This window comes from Chinchilla lanigera, unplaced genomic scaffold, assembly GCF_000276665.1.
Source record: "Chinchilla lanigera isolate Chin_1 unplaced genomic scaffold, ChiLan1.0 scaffold00028, whole genome shotgun sequence".
Lineage (NCBI taxonomy): Eukaryota > Metazoa > Chordata > Mammalia > Rodentia > Chinchillidae > Chinchilla > Chinchilla lanigera.
The window spans coordinates 7617484-7639670 of record NW_004955429.1 but is presented as its reverse complement, the minus strand read 5'-3'; the positions used below and the strand labels follow the sequence as shown (position 1 = coordinate 7639670).

Below are 22187 nucleotides of genomic sequence, written 5' to 3'. Positions count from 1 at the left end.
ATACCAGTCCCATATGGATTTGATTTCAATGGTTTTAGATTATCTTATGGTAACTCATAATTTAAATTCTCCTTCACTGATCTCCATTTTCATACTTATAAAGGCTGTTCTTCAGTGATTCCTTTCCATACAAACTATAAGATCACTAATCCAACTTAAAAAAACTCTGTTGAATAGTAATTGAAATTGCATAACATTCATATGATAATTTTAGAGAACTGAAATTTTTATCTATTGAGACCCTTAACTTCTATACTCTTTGGGTCCCTATAATTTTTTCAGAACTTATTTTATGCTTTTTAATAAGACGCTGAAGTTTTCTTCATTTTTACCACTACTGTTTTATTTTCTGAACAAAATAACTGAAAATTGAGAAACTACTTTTATTACTAAGTTTGAAGTGTATGTGTATATTTTTGCATATGCATAAATAGGGACATAAGTATTTAGTGTAACTGTTATTGACTTCTGGAAATTCTCAGAAATGTGACATCATCACCAAACTCACTGAAACAGGTTCAGATTTGAGCCCGGAGAAAAGAAAACTTTGTTATAGGCTGAAAATTAGACTGATTTTTTTTTCCTTTACTGAAATTTGTAATTATTGCAAGCCTATCTGAAATGGTTTCAGAAACATTATCTCTGTTTATTCTTGCAAGTAAAGATATCATCTAAAATGAAATATTTTTCTGTGTTCCAAGAAACAGAATCTCTGAATACAGTCATTGTGGAATTATCACTTGAGAGTCTTACTTGACTAAAAAGTTTAGAAGCTTCCACGGCATGTTCAAAATCTGGTCTTCCAATTACAGCAGGCTCTTTATTCATTATTCCTTGCCCTTTCTTGTACTCTGCCTACAATGAATAATAAGAAATTATTAAGTAATCCTACTTTCCAATGAGGAATTACAGTAACATTAGTCTAAATAAAATACTCTTATCCCATTAAAAATATTCCTTATGACAAATCAAATAATAAAATAATGACTGCTAAAATGGGAATTTGTTTGATATTGCAGCTATTTAAATAAACGTGACTGGGGGCTGGGGATTTAGCTCAGCGGCACAGTGCCTGCCTGGCAAGTGCAAGGTTGTGAGTTTGATTCCCAGTACCGGAAAAAAAACAAAACAAACAAACAAAAAAAAAAAACAAAACATAAATAAATAAATAAATAAATAAACGTGACTTTTTATGGTAAAATAATAACACTGAGCCTTAAGTATCCAGTCATTGTCATCTCCATATTTACTTACAGACTGAGAGAAACAGATGTTAGGGGAAATTTCCAGATAATTGAACCCTGTATACTTCATATGGGTGGCACTAGGAGTTTTATTTGTTCCCAAGAAGTGGTCTGATCACTTTGATTAATATACGCTTGAGTTTTATAATTACCGATTTTTAAAGTAGGTATACCCTATATTATTCCAATATTTAGTTTAAGTAAAATCATCATTTTTACCAGGACTTTGGGTATGCTTAAATAAAATGGCATTAAGTAAGGAGTGTATGTTAGGAAAGATAAAAACAGCCATGCCACATAGGAAACGTACAAAGGTGAGTTGCTGGAGGAGAATCAACACAATTAATAGCAGCAAGATGGGAACAAGTCCAAGCAAAGTTCTTCGGAACAGAATGAGGTGAGAAATTACATGGGCCCCAAAGACTTACAACTTTGGCCTTTAGGCTGAGACATCTGAATGTGATCTTATATCTAAACATTACTTAACTCTTCTAAAAGTGCATCACTAGCCATAGTCACATGAAGCTTGGGCCATTTCTGCATATACCCACATAATTCATATAATCTAATGGATAATTCAGGGAAAACCTGAGATGTCATTAATTCAAATAAATTAATTATACTTACTAACTATCAAACTACCAAAGCAGTGCCTTCTCTCTTACAACAATAAAAAACATCATTTCTGCACAAGATTAAGAAAGACAAATTACATTGCTTATGATCTTGGAGATCTGTGTTGCCTTCTTGATATCCGGCCTGTCGAGCTCTGCTGTGTATGAGTGGGTGTCTTGTACACCTTTCCTATAAGAAATCTGATCAAAGAGACAGTTTAGATTGAAGAAAAAATGAATAATTTCATGTCACTACTAACCTTCATGTCCATAACATTATTTCTCCTTGTCATACAAGCTTAAAGAGCCTACTAATGTTAAGTTGCTTTATTATGTTTTGAAGTCCAACATTCATTTTGATATATTAACTCTTTATACTATATGTATAGCTCACTAACATTAACACCTTTAAAACTAATTTATACTACCTAAGAAATACAAGGATGAAGCACAAAACTAGCCTTAAAGGATTTTGCATACACCTCTCCATTAGCGTGCATTCATTTCTAAGTGTGTATGCTTCTACTCACATGGAGAACATTCTAATCAAACACTTCAGCTTGCCCTGCACACATTCTGAACCCCAGTGGATGCAGATTAAGCCAAGCTCACAAATACTGAAGATCATTTCCTTTGAGGAGGAGAAGCACTGAAGCTCTGCAAGGTCCTCTCTCAGCTACATTCTTTTCTCTTTCTCAACTGGACTCTTCAAACATTTATGCCTGAGAGACCGAGTCATGGGCACCAATAGCTTTACTGTCTAATGCATATGATTTCCATGACTTGGCCCACCCAAAATAAAAGCAAATTATATTAAGGATTATTCCCCTCTCTGAATGCATGTTAGATACAACCAAGCCAAAGGATGGAAAGTAGAGATTTAAAGGGGAAAATATATACGTTTTGGCAAATGGAAAGTCTTTTAGATCATGTTGTCTGTTTATATTAAGTTGAATGACAAGTGGGAGGAGAAACCAGAATTAAACTGATAGAATGTCTGGTGGCCAACAGCTCACCCATCTGTTCACTTCTCTAGTTCTTGAAATCAGTCCTAAACCAGTGATTGCCAGATGTAGTTCTATCCAGCAAAATCATCAGTCTGTCTGACTTTCCTATCATAATGTATTATGTTAAAGTTATAAAGCAGGATGTATGGATGGGAATGACCATTTTAAAAAGCCATCTTCATTGTTTTCAGATATAGGGAGAACACAGAAATATGAACCACTGGATACCTGCACAAAGTGTGTGATTAATCACCTTTCGTACAAACTGGGTCTTCCAGTGTTGCCTGTAAATATTCTGCAATAGCACCATTTGGTCTACTTATTAAAAATTTAGACTTCTAAGCATCATCCATACTCCTCTGGAACAGAATTTCAGTAAATGAGACCAGGAATCTGATTTTTTCCCATATTGGAGATGGTATTCAGAGGCACTCTACCACTGTTACATCCCTGCTCCTTTTTCAAATTGTTTTATTTTGAGACAGGGTCTTGCTAAGTTGCCCAAGCTGGCCTTGAACTTATAATCCTCCTACCTCGGACCCTGAGCACCTAGGATTACAGACATGTGCCCCACAACCAGCTAAGAATCTGATTTTAATCGCCCACTTGATCACAACAAACCAGTGTTCTAGGTAATATTTATTTATCTTTTTATTTTCCTTTCAACATGGTAGAGTTTAAAAAAAAAAAATTCCCACTTTCTTCCTCCTTTCAAAATAGCTATCAGGTGTAAAGAAATGGTAAGGCATTAATACTTTGATAGGTTTCCAGGTTTCCTATGTATTATTTTATTTCAATGAAACATTAATGTACACTTTTGTTTACTCTTTTATAAGCTTGCATCTGCCTTCCCACCAAGACAATTTTTAAGCCACATTTATAATCATGAATCTGTCTGACAACCGAATACATCTCAAACACAATTAGTACAATTTCAGCAAAAATACCTGTTTTCATCAGTATTTATATTTTCATAGGCTTTGCCTTAACAAGTAGTTTCAGGTAGGCTTTGTGCACACAGGTAGAAAAGAAACATGAAAATAATCTGGAAAGTGAATTATTTTCTTTGGTGAATTTTAAGTCTTCGAGGATTTCAAAATGGGCCAATTTCATTGGCTTCAAAAAGCAACGCATTCATCTACCAGTGACAGCAACTTGGTCTCAGCCGACAGTGAGTTAAACACAAGCTGTGTAAACAAAAATCAGTTCTCAGGTGAAAACAAACTGAAATTATTACCCACCTCCAGGACTAACTGTGTCTAACTTACTGCATTCATATGAAAACCATGGGTGGGGGGGATGTCTTTTTGTTTAGAAAAGAATAAGAGTAAAAATGGAAACCTTTACTTTTTGAAAAGAACTGCAACCTTTCAGAAATCTCCGCTTTACACGGGTTACCTAATTATATGCTGTTCAACCTAATGACTGTGTGAAGGGAGGTGAACGGCACAAAGGCTGCAGGAGCAGGACTCTGAATAGGGCCCCATCATCCATGTAAATTGCAAATTAGAGGCCAGCATATGTGACTCAAAACAAATATTAAGATTGACATAAGCTGCGCATTCAAACAAGAGGATACCACAGAGCCGCCCAGGAGAAAAGCGCAGGAACCAATCGCCAGTGAGATCTTCCAGAACGCCACTATCTGGGGATGTTCCACGGGAGAGGAGGCTTGCGATGAAGGACAGACAAGAGGAGAGAGCTCCTGACTTCACTCTCCACAGGACGTCTCAACAGACTTGGTACGGCACATGGCATCCTAAGTAGCGTGCTCATGTTCCTGCACCTAACTTCCTGCACCCTTGTGAGGGTTAAGGGAACACTTCTGAAATGTCTGCAACCTGTGTTTGTTCATGGCATTAGAACACAGGAAGAATCAGAGTGTTATGTTGCAGAAGAGAGGGTTAAAGGCGAGAGAGAGAGAGAGAGACAGAGACAGAGAAAGAGAAAGAGAGACAGAGAGAGACAGAGAGAGACAGAGAGAGAGAGAGAGAGAGAGAGAGAGAGAGTGTGTGTGTGTGTGTGTGTGTGTGTGTGTGTGTGTGTGTTTCCCCCACCAATCCAAGCCCTCGATCCTAACCATACTGGAACAGTGAACTGATTTCTATTCTTCAGTCTTATCATGGCAATATGGTAATCTCTAGAATGCTGATGAAACTAAGGAGGGAGAAAGGAAGCGATTCAACCCAGAATGGGTGCTAACTTGATGGCCAGTAGTTGACAGGACATCATTTTCTGTAATGTTTGCTTCCTTGCTCTATCCTCAGGCACAGACAAGAAAGGAGGAGGAGAAGGAAAGAAGAAAGAAAGGAGGAGAAGGAGGAAATCAGAAAGGGGAAGGGAGCAGGAAAAGAAACTACAGTAATAATATTTTTAAAATATTTTCCAGTTAGACTATTGCGTACCATATTAAGTATGATTCACTCTTAAAGATGTTCTTTTCAAATGACCGTAGTATCTATTAAACCAAGTTCCCTTATTACTCTCCTATTTCAAATGTATTTTTCATTTTTAACTATTTAGTCTTGGTTATGAACAGCAGAAGGATTTTAGCAAATTCCACAAGGAAACAAATGTAACATCCACGGGCATCGCATTACTCCTCTAAAATGACTTAGGGAAAAAATGGTACATCGAGATTGTTTTCGTCTCTTCCTGGAAGAAGACAACACATTCCTCTATTTTTCTAAATCTGCACCTTTCAACAAAGACAGTAGTTATTAGCCAGGCCTGGCGGCACGTGCCTGTAATCCTAGCACTCTGGGAGGCTAGCAGCTCAAGTCCAAGCCCAGATAGCAACTTAGCAAGGTCCTGTCTCAAAACTGAAAGGGGCTATAGTTGTAATTCAGTGTGAAGGCCTTGGGTTCAATCCCCTGGACCATGGAAAAAAAGTAATTATTATACATTTATCTTGTACTCAGTGTAATGATGATCAGTTTGATCTTTTTAACAGTAGGTGAAGATATACAATCTTCTCTGCAAACAGTGATTCTCATAGGAATACCTACAATTACCTACAATTGTTATTTGAAATATTGGATGTCTGCTTTTTGCCTTCTTTTTCCCACTGGGTTTATTTCTTTGCCCTTCTCCATATATATGGGCCATTTTCCTAAATCATTCCTTTGTGAAACACATGTACACTAATTTTTTCCTAGTATTTTTTTACTTGGAAACTGCTTCCTGTTCATTCCATGTGATCAGGGATCTTGAAAGAAGCCTACCTTCCTATCGATGGGGTTGCTATGTGATTTATGCCATCCAAACAGAAGCCACACAAGGAGGTCAGCATCCTTCAAAGGATTCCTTGTGACAACATAAAGGTTCTGGATCTAGGGATGCCTGAAAGGAGTTTTTTCTAAGTATAGTTGGGCCTCCATGTCCATGGATTCTGCATATAGGATTCAACCAAGTATACAGTGAAAATATTTTAAAAAGAAAACTGCATGTATATTGAATGTATATAAACTGTCTTCCTGTCATTATCCCCTAGATAATATAGCATACCAACTATTTATATAGCATTTAGATATAAATAATCTAGAGATGATTTTAAATATATGGAAGGATATAGACAGATTCTATGCAAATACTGTACCTCTTTTTAATAAAACACTTAGGCATCTACAGATTTGGGTATCCACAAATGTCCTAGGACCGATCTCTCATAGATACTCAGGGGGGACTGTACACAAACCTATCAACTTTCCTTTTTAACTTGAGCTCACCTGAGATGGATTCCTGACACTAGCTCTAGAGAGCTCCTTATTTCATATCTTCCTGTGATGTCCAATTTGTTCAAATAAAGAACTGTATTCCATCAAAATCTATCTTTGAGTTCCTTCCTTATCTCATCATGTTCACCTCTGCCCTTGGCTTCTATTTCTTGCTGTTCTTTTAAGCCAGTCTTGTTCTCTCCTCAAACTCTTTCAGCCTCTGTTGCATAACAGCTGTGTCTTTTGCACGTTTCCTTCGTTCATGCAGCCTGTTCGATGTGCCAGGCACCACGTCCTTTGAGCACATACATTCATGAACTCCTCACCCCACCCTGTTGCCCTGGATGGTCTGTGTGCAACGGGGTTCCATCAACACTCGCTTCCAAGGCTACAGCTACATTCTCCATACGCCCTTCCTTAAATCATTATGAGTTAGACTTGGCCAGTAAAAGGAACTCTTATGAGATTTTAAAAGTATGCCTTTACTTTCCAAGTTCTCCGTCAGAGGACTCGCAATGATCTTCCAGTAAGCTTTTTATATTTATTCAAAGGTGATTTGAGACTCCATGGTAGGGGAGTTAATAAATTAGAAAAAGGTGAGGCCTCCACAGACTGGAAAGTGAAAGACCATCACCTGGAGGCAAGAAGATTGGGGGTGAGGAATGACAACCTCCATGAAAGCTGCCACAGTCAGACACCCGTAGACCAAGCGCAGCATGCACAAGCGGACCCTAGAGGAAACCAAGGCATTGGCCCAGAACCAATCCCTTTGTTGCTCTGGTGAATTTTGAAGTGATTCTTGGTGAGAAAAAAAAACTAGATAGGATAGATCACAGTTTATATTTGGGAACCTCATCCCTTTTATCTGGAAGTGCTGAAGATGGAACCCAGTGTCTCATGATAAGCAAATGTTCTTCCACAGAGCAATAACTTAATTATCTTAGTTATACTTATATGAACATTATTTTCTACAAGAGAACACAAACCTTTTAAATTATCAGTTAATGTAGGACCTGATACTATTCAGCATTCAGAAAATTTTTCAACCTACTAAAAGATAGAGGAAAATATGGAATTAAGACTAGAGCAATTTATCAATATTGCTATTGTCATTGGTTATACTCCATTTTAGAGTTCATAAAAGTTTTCTTATTTATCATTTAATTTTATTGCCATTTAATTTTACTGCCATCTTGGGAAGAGATGAAAAAATCATTGATATATCTATCTTTAATACTAAATCCTAAAGCACTGATATTGTACCTCACATTGGGAAATGACACACAGAGCCATAACTGTTTTTCCAGTATCATTTTACTGATTTATCTTTAAGCTTTTTCACTTTCTGATGGATCAGAAATTTGTCTACTGATAAGTTTTTATTAATTTTAAGATGGTATATATACATCATTCTTGAAAAGAACATTAAGCCTCTTGTTTCCCATGCTGAATATTTCTTTTTAATGCACACTGAACTGATTACCAGTGTGGAGTTAGGGAAAAGTTTATCATTCCAATTTCATCCCAAGTCTGTATAGACCACACGACTTATAAAACTCAAGATGGAAGTTTAGGATTTGTTGGACTCACTTCAGAACTATTGGGCTTCATGTCTCTGATAAGACTGATTAGAAATAATAATGTAACTGAGGTTTTCATTTCAAGCCCAAGTTTAGGGGAAAGGTACAGGACAATACTTCCAGTTTCTCTAATTACATTAGAAAATTTTGGCAAGGGTGCATCCCTTAAGATATAGAAGATCTAGTTTGGCTGTGTTTAATCATTTTGTGATGATAGTATCAACAAAATAGCCACCAAAACCTTTTATATATGCCCTTCTGACCTACATGTTTCATAACTAATTTCATATTGATTTGGCCCTTCTATAAATTTCTTTCAATTGTTTGAAATTAACTATGATATCACCTTTAACTCTCAAGTCACCCTATAAAAACTGGAGCACAAGCAAGCGGGCCTACCATTCTATGAAGCAGTTCTTCTATGGAGCCCTTTGCATATATTATTCATTTACTCTGTGAGGGAACTTAGGCGGGGAGTAAATACTATTGTCCCTGTTTTACAGATGTGAAAACTGACATTCAGAAATATTAACTTGTCCGAGGTCATTCACATAATTTGGCAAAGTAAGCATTTAATCATGCTTAAAATATATGCTGCAGTGGAAGACATTCTGAAGAAATATATTCTTTTCTTTTCTGTGATCACTGAATTTTATAGTGACACAAGAGACTTGTCCCTCCAGGTTATTCTTCACCTGTCAACTCTTGGCTTCTCAGAGGTGAAAATTCAGCTGGGCAGCTGAAAAGCATCCTCTCTCCCATCCTGTTCTACATATTCACATTCTTAAAGGTATAAGGGAGAGAAAGAATATGAACAAAAAACACTGGCTCCCTCATGACCATTCTAATAAAAGGTATGACCAAGAATGTGGCAGAAATGAAAAGCTCTGAACAACAGTGATCCTAATTTCTTGGTTCACTAACAGATGTTTGAAAGGTGACTTTATTTGTTGAACACACAATAAAGATAAGAAGCACACTCTAAGCTGGGCATGGTGGTGCAGGTCAGTAATCCCAGCACTCAGGAGGCTGAGGCAGGTGGATTGCTGTGAGTTCAAGGCCAGTCTGGGCTATAAAATGAGTTCAAGGCCAGCCTGAACTGCACAGTGAAACCTTGTCTCAAAAAGACCAAAAATAAAGCACACTCTGAGAGGCTGAAGCAGGAGGGTTGTGAGGCTAACCCCCGCTGGGGCAACTTTTTGACGTAGTGAAACCCTGTCCCAAATTAATAAAAATAAAAATTTTTAAAAAGCTGGGAATTGGGAATGTGGTGAGTGTGAAGGCTCTGAATTCAATCCCCAGTACTGCATAAAAGGAGAAAAAGAAAGAAAGAAAGAAAGAAAGAAAGAAAGAAAGAAAGAAAGAAAGAAAGAAAGAAGATAAAAAGCAAAGATGTTGACTTTCATTGTTTCTAAGTTAATCAAATTCACATATGATGGCACATTTTAATTTTAAGCCATTTATAGCCAAGTGCAAAGAGATATTTCACATTACAAAAGAGTAATTCTACTAGTAAAGTCTCTACCCTGGATTTCATTGGGCTGAAGTTTTATGGGAGACAGGGTTTTGTGTGCCTTTTGTGAAAATTCTGTAGCTCGACCAACTGAACCAAGAATGTCCATACTAGCTTTCCTTGTAGCTTTCAAACTCTATGCTTAAATTTCATATGGTAGGGACAATGAATGTATTATTCTAAGTGGCCTGACTCTGGAGGAATATCAGCTACTCCACAGGTAGAATACAAATATCATTCTCACTTTAAATCTGAGTAAATAGTCTTAAACACTTTCTAAATACTATTACACGTACAAACTTTGCATGTAAAGGTTGAGCAAGTGGCAGAGGGGTATAAGTAAACACATCTTCTCCCATAAGTACACAGTGTTGAATGGAGGAGAAAAGGGCTGTATACTCTATTCCCTCAATCCCTCAATCAAAGACCTTTTAAAAGAAAAGGCAGAGTTAAAATAATAAGCCCAGTTCTATAAGGAACTTCTGTATTTGAATTTCATTGACTGATAGAGTTAGAAAGGGCCGCCCGGGGATCTGTGGGACACCAGCCCCTCCCAGCCCCCTCCCTCTCCCCTCCCCCACCCATCCCCTAGCCTACCTCCTCACCCTTGGGCCTTTCCTATGAATTCAAGTTCTCTTTGGCACCAGAAGAGTGGGAACTGAGGATGTCTGGGCTATTCTTTCCTGTCGTACATTTGAACTCTGATGATGACTCAGAATGCTCTTTCTTCCTTTTTAAAATTTTATTTAAAATCTTGACTAATTGCCAGTGACTTGGAGAAAGGAGTCAATGGTGTACAACAGAAAGAGTGAACTTGGGAGTTTGATTTCTTCGTCTTACAAAATGGGAATCAGTACAGGGTTTTTGTGAAAATTGGAAATGATCAAAGTCTTGGCACGATGCCTGGCGCATGACTGAGCCGGGTAAGTGGTGGTTATTATGATTATTATAGTCATTCTGTAAGCAAACAGTTCTTACAAAGCCTCCCCTTACAATAATAACCCTGCTTAATAATTGCAGACACGTAGCTTCTTCAACTCCTGTCAATCTTAACTCATCCCAGAGAAGTGCTTTGGTATGGGCAGATGTGTACATTTGGGTTAGAATGTCAAGCCTCACTCTCGTTTTTACTTAAACATCAACCTACTGCAACTTAATACCAAATCACTGTTGTCAGCCTGCAGAAGGACCCTGCAGAACCTGAGCCTGGGAGGCTCAGAGTTCGCAAAGTCCTTCAGGAAGAGGACTAAGGAATGAGACAGATTCTGTGTGAGGTGGAAAAGATACAACACAAACTTTTCCAAAAGGGGAATTGCTCGCCCAGGTGGAACAAGCACTTTGAACTGGTTCTAACCCACCAAGAACTTGACCAAGACTTCCTACATCTCTTTTGGAAATCAGAGAATTCTTTTCAGAGGAGGCAGACAAGCTTCCACTATTAATTCAAGGACGAATTATTCTCCTAGACCAACAGGATAGGGGTGGTAATTGAGCAAATGCCCTGGAAGTCTGATGGGGCAGGGAACCTGTAACCAAAGAAGAAATCTGTGTTCTACAGTTTATCCTCTCCCTCTTGGTTTTTTGCTTCTAACTCAGCTATCAGGCATCTGATGCATTTATATTTCAAATGGTCTTACTGGGACGCAGCCCAGCTCATGTTTGAATGATCCCTCTTGAATCGCCAATTGCTGATGTTTTTTCTGCTATTCTAGCCTGGGGACCATGGGCCTTAGCATCAAATCAAAGAAGCTCTGAAAACACTAATAACCTGATGGGTCAAAGAATCCATATTTATCTTCTTCAAAGCAAAATTTTCAATTTTGACAATTTCAAAAAACATTCCACTAGGTTTCCAATCATCAGAATAATTCACAGGCCCTTTGCACCGATGAACCCTAAAGTTGTTTTGGGATAGAGTGTCATATTTAAATTTCAACAAAATAATCAAAAGCCTGGAGCTATATTAACTACAATTTTCCAGAAAATTGTGAGAAATAAGCTTTCTTACATCACTTTGGTGTTTAGTGACCTCCATGGCGTGTTTGATCTCAGGCGGCTCCTTCATCCGGGCATAATCTGAGAGTCCTCTGGCAGCATCGTGTTTCTGTTTATAGGCGACCTTAAAACACACATACAATTATTCTCTCCTTTTAGTGGCATAGAAAATCGATACCTGTTAATCTTCAATGTTTTGCTAAGATTTCATAGATTGAAATGCCTCCATAGTTACATTTGTCTGAATCTCCACATTAAGATAATATACATAAGGGTCTCATTTTAGTGCTTCAGTTTAGATTTATATTTTTAACTCTTTGTTTAATTGAAAATGTCCTTGACCAGAAGATGAAACTTCCATTTTTATTCATCTAGCTGAAATCTTTATGTGCAGTTTTGAGAAATCTTCCACATCTGAAAACTTTCACGGTTATAAATGTTCAAGGTTTAAATCTTGAGAAAACAACTGACCAGGCCAAAGACGATAGTTTATTTTTAAGTGAAAAGCTCTGATACTACATAGGCACAGCTATCATATATGTAAACCTCATTTAATGGTCAAACCTTTGGGAGAAAATATAATAAGCTAGCAAACTTCGCAGGTATGTTAAGCTTTATCCTCTGTCGGGAATCTGAACATCACACCAATCCCATCCATTACCACCGTGGTAAATTTCTTCCGCACTGGGCTGAGGCAGGGGCACGAGAAAGATACCAAAGTAGATATAACCAAACTCAGCAACAGAGTGGGAAATTAAAGATCCAAAAGACAACAATCAAGTTTTTACTCTCAATTTATACAATTATCCGATTTATTTCCTCCACAATTTTTCATTCTTTTCTTTAATGTTTGCAGAATCCCTTATTATCTGTCTACCCTTACTAGAACATAACTGTCTGACTCCCTCAATCCTCAGGGTCCACAATTACTGTCTTGCAAAAAATTAGCATCAATGAATATCTGCTAAGTAACTGAATGAATAACTGAATGAGTGGGAATAAAACAGTAGCCCATAAAGGATGGAAAGGCAAAATTAATTTTTACGTACACTAAGAGGTTAAGAATAAAAGTATATGAAGTACAGTTGGAATTACTCATCATAATAAAGGCAGTTTAAAAAGAAAAACTAGAACAGTCTTCACTAAGAACAAAAACGGGTCTAACTTTCATTGAAAAAAAAATAGTTAGACTTAAGGAGGAATTCTTCACCAAAATGAGCTCCTCGAGAGCTCTATCTTACACATCTTTTAATATCCTGTGCCTGTCACAGTGAATGACACACAGTAGAAATGCAATAAATGCTTAGTGAATGGATGAATAAATGAGTTTATTCAATATTCTCATAAACCTAACACTCCATGTTGGCTTTTATAAACAGAATTAACCGTCCATTTAGCTTAGGTAATATACCAATTTAAAGGGCTGAAGTGATGATTATGAAACTAATTTTTATAATAAAGTCATCAAATCTTACCATCTAAAACCAGTCATCTAGTACAGCCACGGATGCTTAAATCCCCTCTCCTGTTCCTTTTCTTTAAAATCTCTATTGCAAGAGAACTCAGCTTGGGATATGACAGTCTCTACAGTTTGAATGTTCTTCCTTTTTCAAACCCCAGTCTACCCAACAGCTGCATTTATCTGACCATAGAGAAAGAGCCAAGTTCACAGTACAGATTTTCCAGGCCATCACGAATCCTATTCCCCCAGACTGTCTGCACGATGAAGGGGCTGAACTCCTGATCATACCACTTCTTTTATAATCCAAACCCCCATCTGTCCATCCCTTTCCAAAGGTGCCTACAATGTTCTGACTTAATCTGCATCATTTCCTTTAATCCAGGTCAGCCTCCACCACCTGCTAGGAATGCATTGACAGGTCATAGCATTTTCCCTTTGATGGATACAATGAGATTTTAGTCAATTATAATAATGCAATCAAGTCATAGTCAGTCCTTCCTAGCCAGATTCCCAGATCCAATTCTGTGTATCTGGTTGGTTACCAGGCCTCAAATGAAACACCTCACATTATTCCAGGTATAATATGTCTTGTTAGTCTATCCATCAACTTACTCCATCAAGACACCTAATTCTGATGAATACGTCTTTACACTTTCATCAATGAGTAATGTTAACCAGGAAAACCTTTAAGAACTTAAGAAGTCCATTACCTCATTTCCATTACACTTTGGATTATAACTCTGAGGAGGAGAGCAGGAGCTTAATGGGTGGCCAAGCCCATAAACCCAAAGAAAAATCTTTATGAGAGTTCTTCCTGCTTTTAAATTAAGAATGCTAGTACATCCTGGTCTCCTTTTTGATGGTTGCCTGGTGTGTTTTGTATTTTAAACCAACTATTACACTTGTGGTTTTATAAACATAACCAAAGCAGCTGATCACTTTGTGGGTTATCATAGAAACAGTGACTCACAAAGTTTAATTTTCAAAAGCACTTTCTTAAAAAGACTACATAATTTTCTACTTGCCGCTTTAAATAGTCATTTCATTTATAGCTGCTACTAAGTACCACTTAGAATTGAGATTGCATCAAACTGGAGGCAGCTGAACTTTAATTCATTATATTAATTTTCTTCCTTAAAATAGCTAATGGAAATAATGGCAAGCTAATAAATTTTCCAATAATTTTGATTTCTTAGGATTTGTCATTATTATATGGTATTTCTCTAGATTCAAATTATTTTCTTCACACGTCAAGAATTCAGATTGGCATGATTTTAGACACCTAAAGAATGAAGAGTACTTGTAATAATCATATACTTATATAAATATATATGTTTATATAAGTAATATATACATCTATCATACACATTTTATCTTCTAGAAGGTTTTTATACCTCATATCCACATAGGTACATATGATACCTGTACATGCTTACCTTCTAGTGTATTTTATAATTCTACATAGGTACATGTGCTTTTAATCCCACAGCACAGATGTCTTTGAACTCCAAATTAGGACCCTTTGGCTCCTATAAGTCATAAATAAGCTGCTCAGTCCAGAGGCCTGCACGGCCTCACTACTTCTGTGACACAGGATTAGTCAGCCTTTGCCTGAAACAGTTCCACTGAAAGAGATCCCGCCACTCCTGGCACACGTTTCATTCCATTTCCAGGTTTCCTTGGGATCTTTGTTCATAAAAATTTTTAATAGGGAGTAGCTAATAAAACTCCATGATTCTCTTTCCCTCTTTTTTTCAAAGATATTTTTCCTATCTGTAATCTTCTGTAAGTATAAATCCAAATAGTTTTACTTTTTCACACTAGCTTGAATATAAGCATCTAAAGATATACAGAAGTTGATTTTATGACAATTGTTTGTCAAAAGTCTCAGACTTTTCATTAAAACCCAGAATGCCATTAAGTTGCAGAATTCCTCTGACACTTTGAATTACATCACCATAAATCTCACACTAGCTGGACACAGTAGAAGTTCAGTTGTTTAACTATCACCAACACTCAGAAATAGTTCTTCTGTTTCCCTGCCTCGTATCAGAGATATACTCAGAGAAACACACTCTCAACAATAACAAAATTGATCCATGTAAACCTAAAGAAATATCATTGCAATTATGCAAATCTTTGAGACAGACACTTTATTCCAAATCCGTTTTTTCTTCCTGACAAGTTCAGAAATTCATCCCAGTGGAAACCATCACTAATCAGGAGTATAGACACATCCTCCCCAGTGATGCCGGTTCAATTGTAGGGTGACACACGTTAACACCGTGAGAACCTGTTCTGACCAAAAGCAGTAGGAAAATCCCAAAATATCCAATATGGATTATCTTGCATATTAAATGTCACATTGCAAGTATGTGTACACTGCAGACCATGTGTGCTATTCAAAGATGAGAAAAATTGTATGTGTCCAAAGAAATGAAGATGTGACTATCTGAAAATGTTACCTTCCCACGTACACATAAAAGCATAAACGGCCTCGTTTTTCCTTTTCTGTCTTTATGGAATGAATGATTGTTGCTTGCCCCATATCAAACGTTGTGCTGCAGTTTTGTGCTTTATAAAGTATCTGGTATCACCAGCAAGTACCTTGATGACCAGATGGCAGAACAAGTAAAGGGCACATGGGTCATAGCCATGCAGAACTTTGACATCTTGTATTTTTAGCTTCATGTTGCATAGCTGAGATTAGCTTATTGCCAAACTGGGTACACAGTGGATGTTTAAATTTGCAATAGCGAAATACTTAAAGATATTCTGCAAAGAATAAGTATGCTCAGTATTTTTAAGAGTACTTGATTTTTAGGCCATGTTATAATTGTTGAGGTATCCTCTACTTCAAAGTAAAAAGATTCTGGAGAAAAAGTAAAATTGCTTAATAAGAAAAAGAGGGGTAGAAATGGAAGGGAAATGTGAAGTGGTGTGTGATTAAAAACTCAGGCTCTGGAGCCAGACTACCCATGTTCGTGGGCTGGCTCTGCCAATTCCTGGCTTTGTAACGTTGGAAAAGTTACTTAAAACTCTGTGCTTCAGATTCCACAACTGTAAAATTGGAATACGTTGGGGGTGACTGTGAGGACTAACTGGAATAAATACCTGTGACGTGCATAGAACAGAACCTGATAGATAGTCACTACTTCTATGTGTTTATTATTCTAACTAACCTACAACGCAGCATAAAGAACACAAACTCTGCAAAGAGAAGCATACCCTAAAGAAAAATCATTACAGTCTCTCCAGGTGCATTCATTTTCCTACGAATGACTCAAGCTGATCTTTCTTATGTTAAAGTAGTACTCCGTTGGGTCTAAATACCATCTGACACACAAGCTTATATATCACATGGCTTCTCTTACATGAGAAACCCAAAATATAAATGAAGAGCAAAATAAAAGATAGATAACAGGAAGGAAGGAGACAGATCTTTCTCCAAGGGGAAGGAGGGAGGTCAAGAGAGGGAGGGAAGGAGGAGAGGAAGGAAAGAGGATGAACGAAAGAGTTAAGACAAGTTATGTACACGCAACTCCACACAAGACATGCAAATATTACATACTGCACACAGGTACCAATCTTAAAATCCAACAAAATCTATTTTATAATATTTACTGAATATCCCCAAGTACCTGGGACTGTTCTAGGTACAGGAGTAGAGCAGAGAACAAGACAGCTGAGGTCCCTGCTCTCATTCACGTAGCTTAAGGAGCCAAGTGATAGACAAATAAAGCAACAAAAATTAAAACTCAGATTATGCTATGAAGAAAGCAATGAGCTAGGAAGCAACAACTACTCTGAAATTCTGTTTTAAGAAATGCAAGAGCTTAAATACATTAGGAATACTTAGATGTCAGTATACTATAAAGGAATTAATGACCCCTATACTCCTTTGGATTCAGAATGAGTTTATGTAATGACCACTCTTAAGTTTGTCTGCAATCAAGAATCACCAAAACTGCCAGCTCCACTAATGGTGGCTCCTGCGGGTAGCCTGAAGGATCCTGTGTGAAATCATGTGCCACAGAACAGGGATTTCAGGATCTGCTTGTCTAACAGATGGGCTGCTGAGTGCAGGTCCCAAATTCAACTCTTTACTTTAAAAAAGTTATTGACATGTCCTCCGCTTAGGGACCATATGCTAACTCACAAAATCTTTTAGTAGCTGCTATTAAACATCTATGTTAACTAAATGACATTGAAATTGGCTTTATAAAACGGAATGGATGGGGCTTAGGAAAATATGTCACTGACATGAACTTACACGTCCTTTGTATGTTCTGCCTTTTTCACCAGTGACTACTGGTAGTATATAAGCAGTTGCTTGCAATTTTCATTCAGTGTTTAATACTCGAGAGAAGCAGCTCTTATCAAATGCTAAACAAGCTATATGAAGTTATATGGTCCGTCAACATCAGCAGCAACAATCTGTGCAAACCATACCTTGCTCTGAAGCTGGGAAATTTCTCTTGCAAAGACACTGTCAATGGTGGCCGGCATCCGCTTGTAAAGAGAGTTGGGAAGCTCGGCCTTCACCTTGCCTTTGTATTTTATCTAAGAGGACAGAAAAGAAAGTCTTTTTTAACTTGTTAATATAAGATGAAAATAAAAGGAAACTTTCTCTAAAAACAGAATTGATTTTAAAATTGGCAGAGCATTTTACTTTCAGATTCTAGATCTGATGAACAGTTTTTGAAGAGACAGCAATAAATCTCATTTACTGTGGAGAAACCTTTACATGAGATATGCAAGAATATAATGGCTTTTTTCTATTTAAACCCACGCATGCTTCTAAAAATAAATCTACTTGTATGCATTGACAGCTTTGGATGTTTTCAGTGAGGAAATCACTGAGATGTTTAAGTTGTTCCAGGAAATCCAAGTCATCACTGCGTAGGACCTGATGACTAGAGGCTGGGGAAGTTGGGGAAAGAGGGACAGAGGGAGGTTGGTTGGATGACAGGTACAAGAACAGGATCGCTTATGCTATTCTGGGTCTTTTCTGGTTCTGTGTGAAATTTTAGGACTGTTTTCTCTCAAAATAAGAGAGAGATAATAGGAAGTAAGGGCACAGATCTTGCTCAAATGGAAAGGAGATCAAGAGATGGGGGAAGGGGAGGAGGGGAGGACAAAAGGCATTGGGGTGTGTTATGAGCATGGCCCAGCTCCACAGTGGGAATGTAACCACTTTGTATCACACACACACACACTCACTAATAAAAATAAATGTTTTAAAACTTAAAAAAAAAAAAACAGCAGGACACAGTTACATAGAAGTAAGAAATGCCAGCATTCTTCTGGGGTGACTGAAATTCACAGCAACCTGTTCTATATTTTATGAGAAACTAGAGGAGAGAAACTTGGCTGTAACACAAAGTAATGATAGGAACATGGAAATATCATCGACTTTAACTTGATTGGTGCCCACTGGTACATGTAGTGAAACACCACACTGTACCCCGTGAACATATATAAGTAGTACACACTAATCAGAAATTTTTTATGTTTAAGGAGATGGAAATGACTTCATCATCACACACTATATATGTATTGAATTATCATACTGTAGGCTGTAAATTTGTGTGATTAAAATAATAATTTTTTAAAAATGTGTTTCTTTATGCAAATCTTCTCATCCCCCTGCAGCCACAGTCAGGGGTGAGAGGTGTTTGTTTGTTCTCTGTGCCTCCCCACCCGCAGCCTGCATGAGCTTCTGGTGAGCTCCATCATTTCTCCAAAAGACAAACACTCATTCAACATTTCCTCTTGGGGAAATTAGGTTCAAGGGAATGTAATAGATCACACGCTTGCAAATTTTTGCTCTGCAGTTAACTCCTCAGGAAAATGAATCAATCACAGAGAGCAAGCACACCAGAATTTCCCTACATAGAAACAACACAGCTAATACAAATAAACAGAACCATATTCTTGGGAGAGTCCTCAATGCCCCTGTTCAGAGTTTGATTTGGGGGTTCATGTTTTGAGCAGATATCCTGTATGAGCCTTTTGCCCCCACAAGAATAGATGCTGGTCACAATAAAAGAAAATGTACCGATTTTCTCAAAATTGTCTCACATTAGCAGAAATAATCCTGAGAACATCACACTGATCTTTTTCCAACATAACTTATGAAACACTAGAGGTCAGTCATTTACAATGCTATTTTATTAGCTGGCTTTTTCAAGTTTATTCACAAGCTACCATAATGCCGCCACATAGAAATTATTGTTAATATTATGCTTTATAGTGCAGCATAAACTGCAGTTCTAAATGATCTCAGAAAGAGACTACATGATTTTTCAGCTGGAAAATGAACACAGTGTATTTCTCACTTTGTGGTTTCATAATAGATATCGCTGTTGATCTCACTAAAACCAGCTTATATTAATTCAAAATTATTAGTCAAAAATATTGCATTTTATAAAATCAGCTCATACAACTTATTGATTTCCAAAATGAGAGTCAATTATCTCTAATACATCCATTAGGAAAGCAGTAAGTCAAAATGTTTAACATGAACTATTTTGCCAATGCTTTCCATTTGTTGAATAAAATTATCCCCTTTCAAAGGTAATTCTGCATAAATAAGAAAGGGTTGGAGTCAAAGTATAGACTGTAGTTAGTAAAATCTACTCGAATAAAATAAAGTCAATTTACATAAGTTAATTAACATAGAACATAGAATTAGGTAAGTTAGATATTACCAACATTCCGTGATGCTTTTAAAAATATCTGCCAACATTATTACATAGATTTTTATCTACAAAAACATAAAAAGAAAAACAAGCCATTTTTTAAAGTTTCAGGGATCTTACCTCAGAAATAAAAGCACCAATATTTTTTACATGGTTGAGCATGGGAGTGTCAGTCACAAATGTACACTTGCCCTTAGACTTTTTATACTCTTCTTTATAATGTACCTAAAAAGGAGAATAATTTACATAAGAAGGCAAAGAAGAAAAGTACTTGTATAGGACTTTTTTGAAAAAAGAATTAAGTTGGTAAAGTCCATTTTCTTAAGAGAATATTCAAGTGTGGACTAATTCTCAAAACAAGCTAAGTAATTCCACCCAACTGTCCTCCATGTGGGTATCTTCCCAAAAGAGTTAAACGCATCATACTACAGTGATACATGCACAGCCCTGTTCATAGCAGCACAGTTCATAACACACACATCTTAGAAGTCGCCTGCCTATGTGTTCATCAACAGACACACGGATAAAGAAAATGTGGTATTTATACACAATGGAGTACTACTCTGCTATAAAGAGTCATTTGTAGGAAAACGGAAGCACCTTAAAAACACAGTGTTAAGTGAAATAAATCAGACACACGAGCTTAAATACCATATGGTTGCTTTCATGTGAGAAATCCAAAGTATAAATAAAGAGCAAAGTAAAAGGAAACAAGGAGACAGATCTACTGCAAATGAGAAGGGGACCAATGGTGGGAAGGACCACAGGGGGAGGGAACCTTAAAAAGGAATTAAGATGTGTCATGTACATGCACCACATATCCACAATGAACGCAGTCATTATGTACCACAAACATGCACTAATAAATAAATTTTAAACATGGGAATCCAGCACAGAATGGAAAGTTAATGAGGCATAGTGAGGAAAGACTGTACTTTAATAAGCTAGAGTCCTGTTACTGGTAGGAATATTGACTCACAGATGACCTACTTGCTCCAAGAAATCATCCAACAAGCTCCATCTCACCCACAAAGGCCATAGTTCATTATTACTTTTAAATCAGTGACTTTAACAGTTAACTCCAAGGCCAAGCAGAAGCAGCTGCCTACCTCAAGGTAGAAACCAAGCAGTCAGCAGAACAGATATGATGATAAGTGCTCCCTTCTCCAGAGGTGGGGAGACCTGGCATGAACGCAACCACCCAAAGAAGCCAGGAAAGATGGAGAAGGCCCCAACATGTCATCCTGTTGTGACGCTAATTGCCGCACAATCTGAGAGCTGGGGAGGGAGGCAAGACTCAGGACAAGTCAAGAGGATGAAGATAACTTGCAAAATTTATATTACCCTGTGATAGAGTCATGTTCATTTACCCAAGACCATAAATACTAAGGCTGGGAGAAATGATAAATTACACAATCTCCCTAATTATAACCAAAAAGTGACAGTTAACTGTGTACACCACCTGGTTCTCTGTGGACGCTACGCACCAGCAGGCAGTGGAGGTTTTACCTCACGGGGGGAGCACGACCTGACCTGAGGCACAACCAGACAGAAACATATTAAGTGAACTCCTTTCCAAATTCCCTATTTCACTGCTGCGACTCTTAGCTATTAATGCCTCCCACATTAAACTCTTGCTTTATTCATGAAATCAACATGAGAACGTATTTATCTTATCTGAGCACTAAATTACTTTTTTTTTTCTCTTCTCAGAGATTAGCCTTAATTTTAGGTTCCTGCAAATCGCCCTCCTCAGTCACTAGTAATTAAATCCTTAATGGCAGTGTGATAAATAGCAGGCTATTTTGATCATAAGGAGAGAAAAAGTTTCTCCATTATGTAATTAAGTGTGAGAAAAAATAGCCTATCATTAGGCTTAAGTTTGACTCATTATTTTTATCTGTTGCCACCATCTTTTCCCCATCACATCCACATTCTTCAGCGCGGTGGTGTGTGCTGGTGGCCAGGAGCTCCTGATAAAAGCTGACAGAGCGGAATGTGCCGGGCAGGAGGAAGGGATAAGGGCGAAGTATCTACTTCCTTTGCTACGGAGGCAAACAGTTCCCTCTGAATTGCAGATTTCATGACTTTTTTTTTTTTTTTTTTTTTGCTCTTCATTAAAAAAGAAGTACATACATGTGTATCTTTACATTTCCGTTATACTTAAAAACCTGAGAACGTTTATTGTCACTCCATTTACAAAACTCATTAGAAGTTACACACACACACACACAATGATGGGGTGGACTTTCTACTGAATTTGTGTGTATGGTTCCTAACGAATTTTACAACATGAGTTCTAATGAGTAAATATTCTTAAGTTTTTATAGAAATAAAGGGTGTTATACATTA

The 22187-nt window shown here is 37.3% G+C and overlaps 1 protein-coding gene across 4 annotated transcripts in view; it reads right to left on the bottom strand.

The window, feature by feature from the left end:
* Positions 1-22187, bottom strand: part of Nebl (nebulette) — a 170690-nt gene that overhangs the window by 91013 nt on the left and 57490 nt on the right. For all 4 annotated transcript variants that reach the window (XM_013515481.1, XM_013515484.1, XM_013515482.1 and 1 more), the window contains 5 exons: positions 19956-20060; positions 17584-17694; positions 11683-11793; positions 1958-2059; positions 754-855 (listed from right to left, as the gene is read on the bottom strand). In XM_013515481.1, coding sequence (XP_013370935.1) covers positions 754-855; positions 1958-2059; positions 11683-11793; positions 17584-17694; positions 19956-20060 — 531 coding nt within the window. The remainder of the gene's footprint in view (positions 1-753; positions 856-1957; positions 2060-11682; positions 11794-17583; positions 17695-19955; positions 20061-22187) is intronic.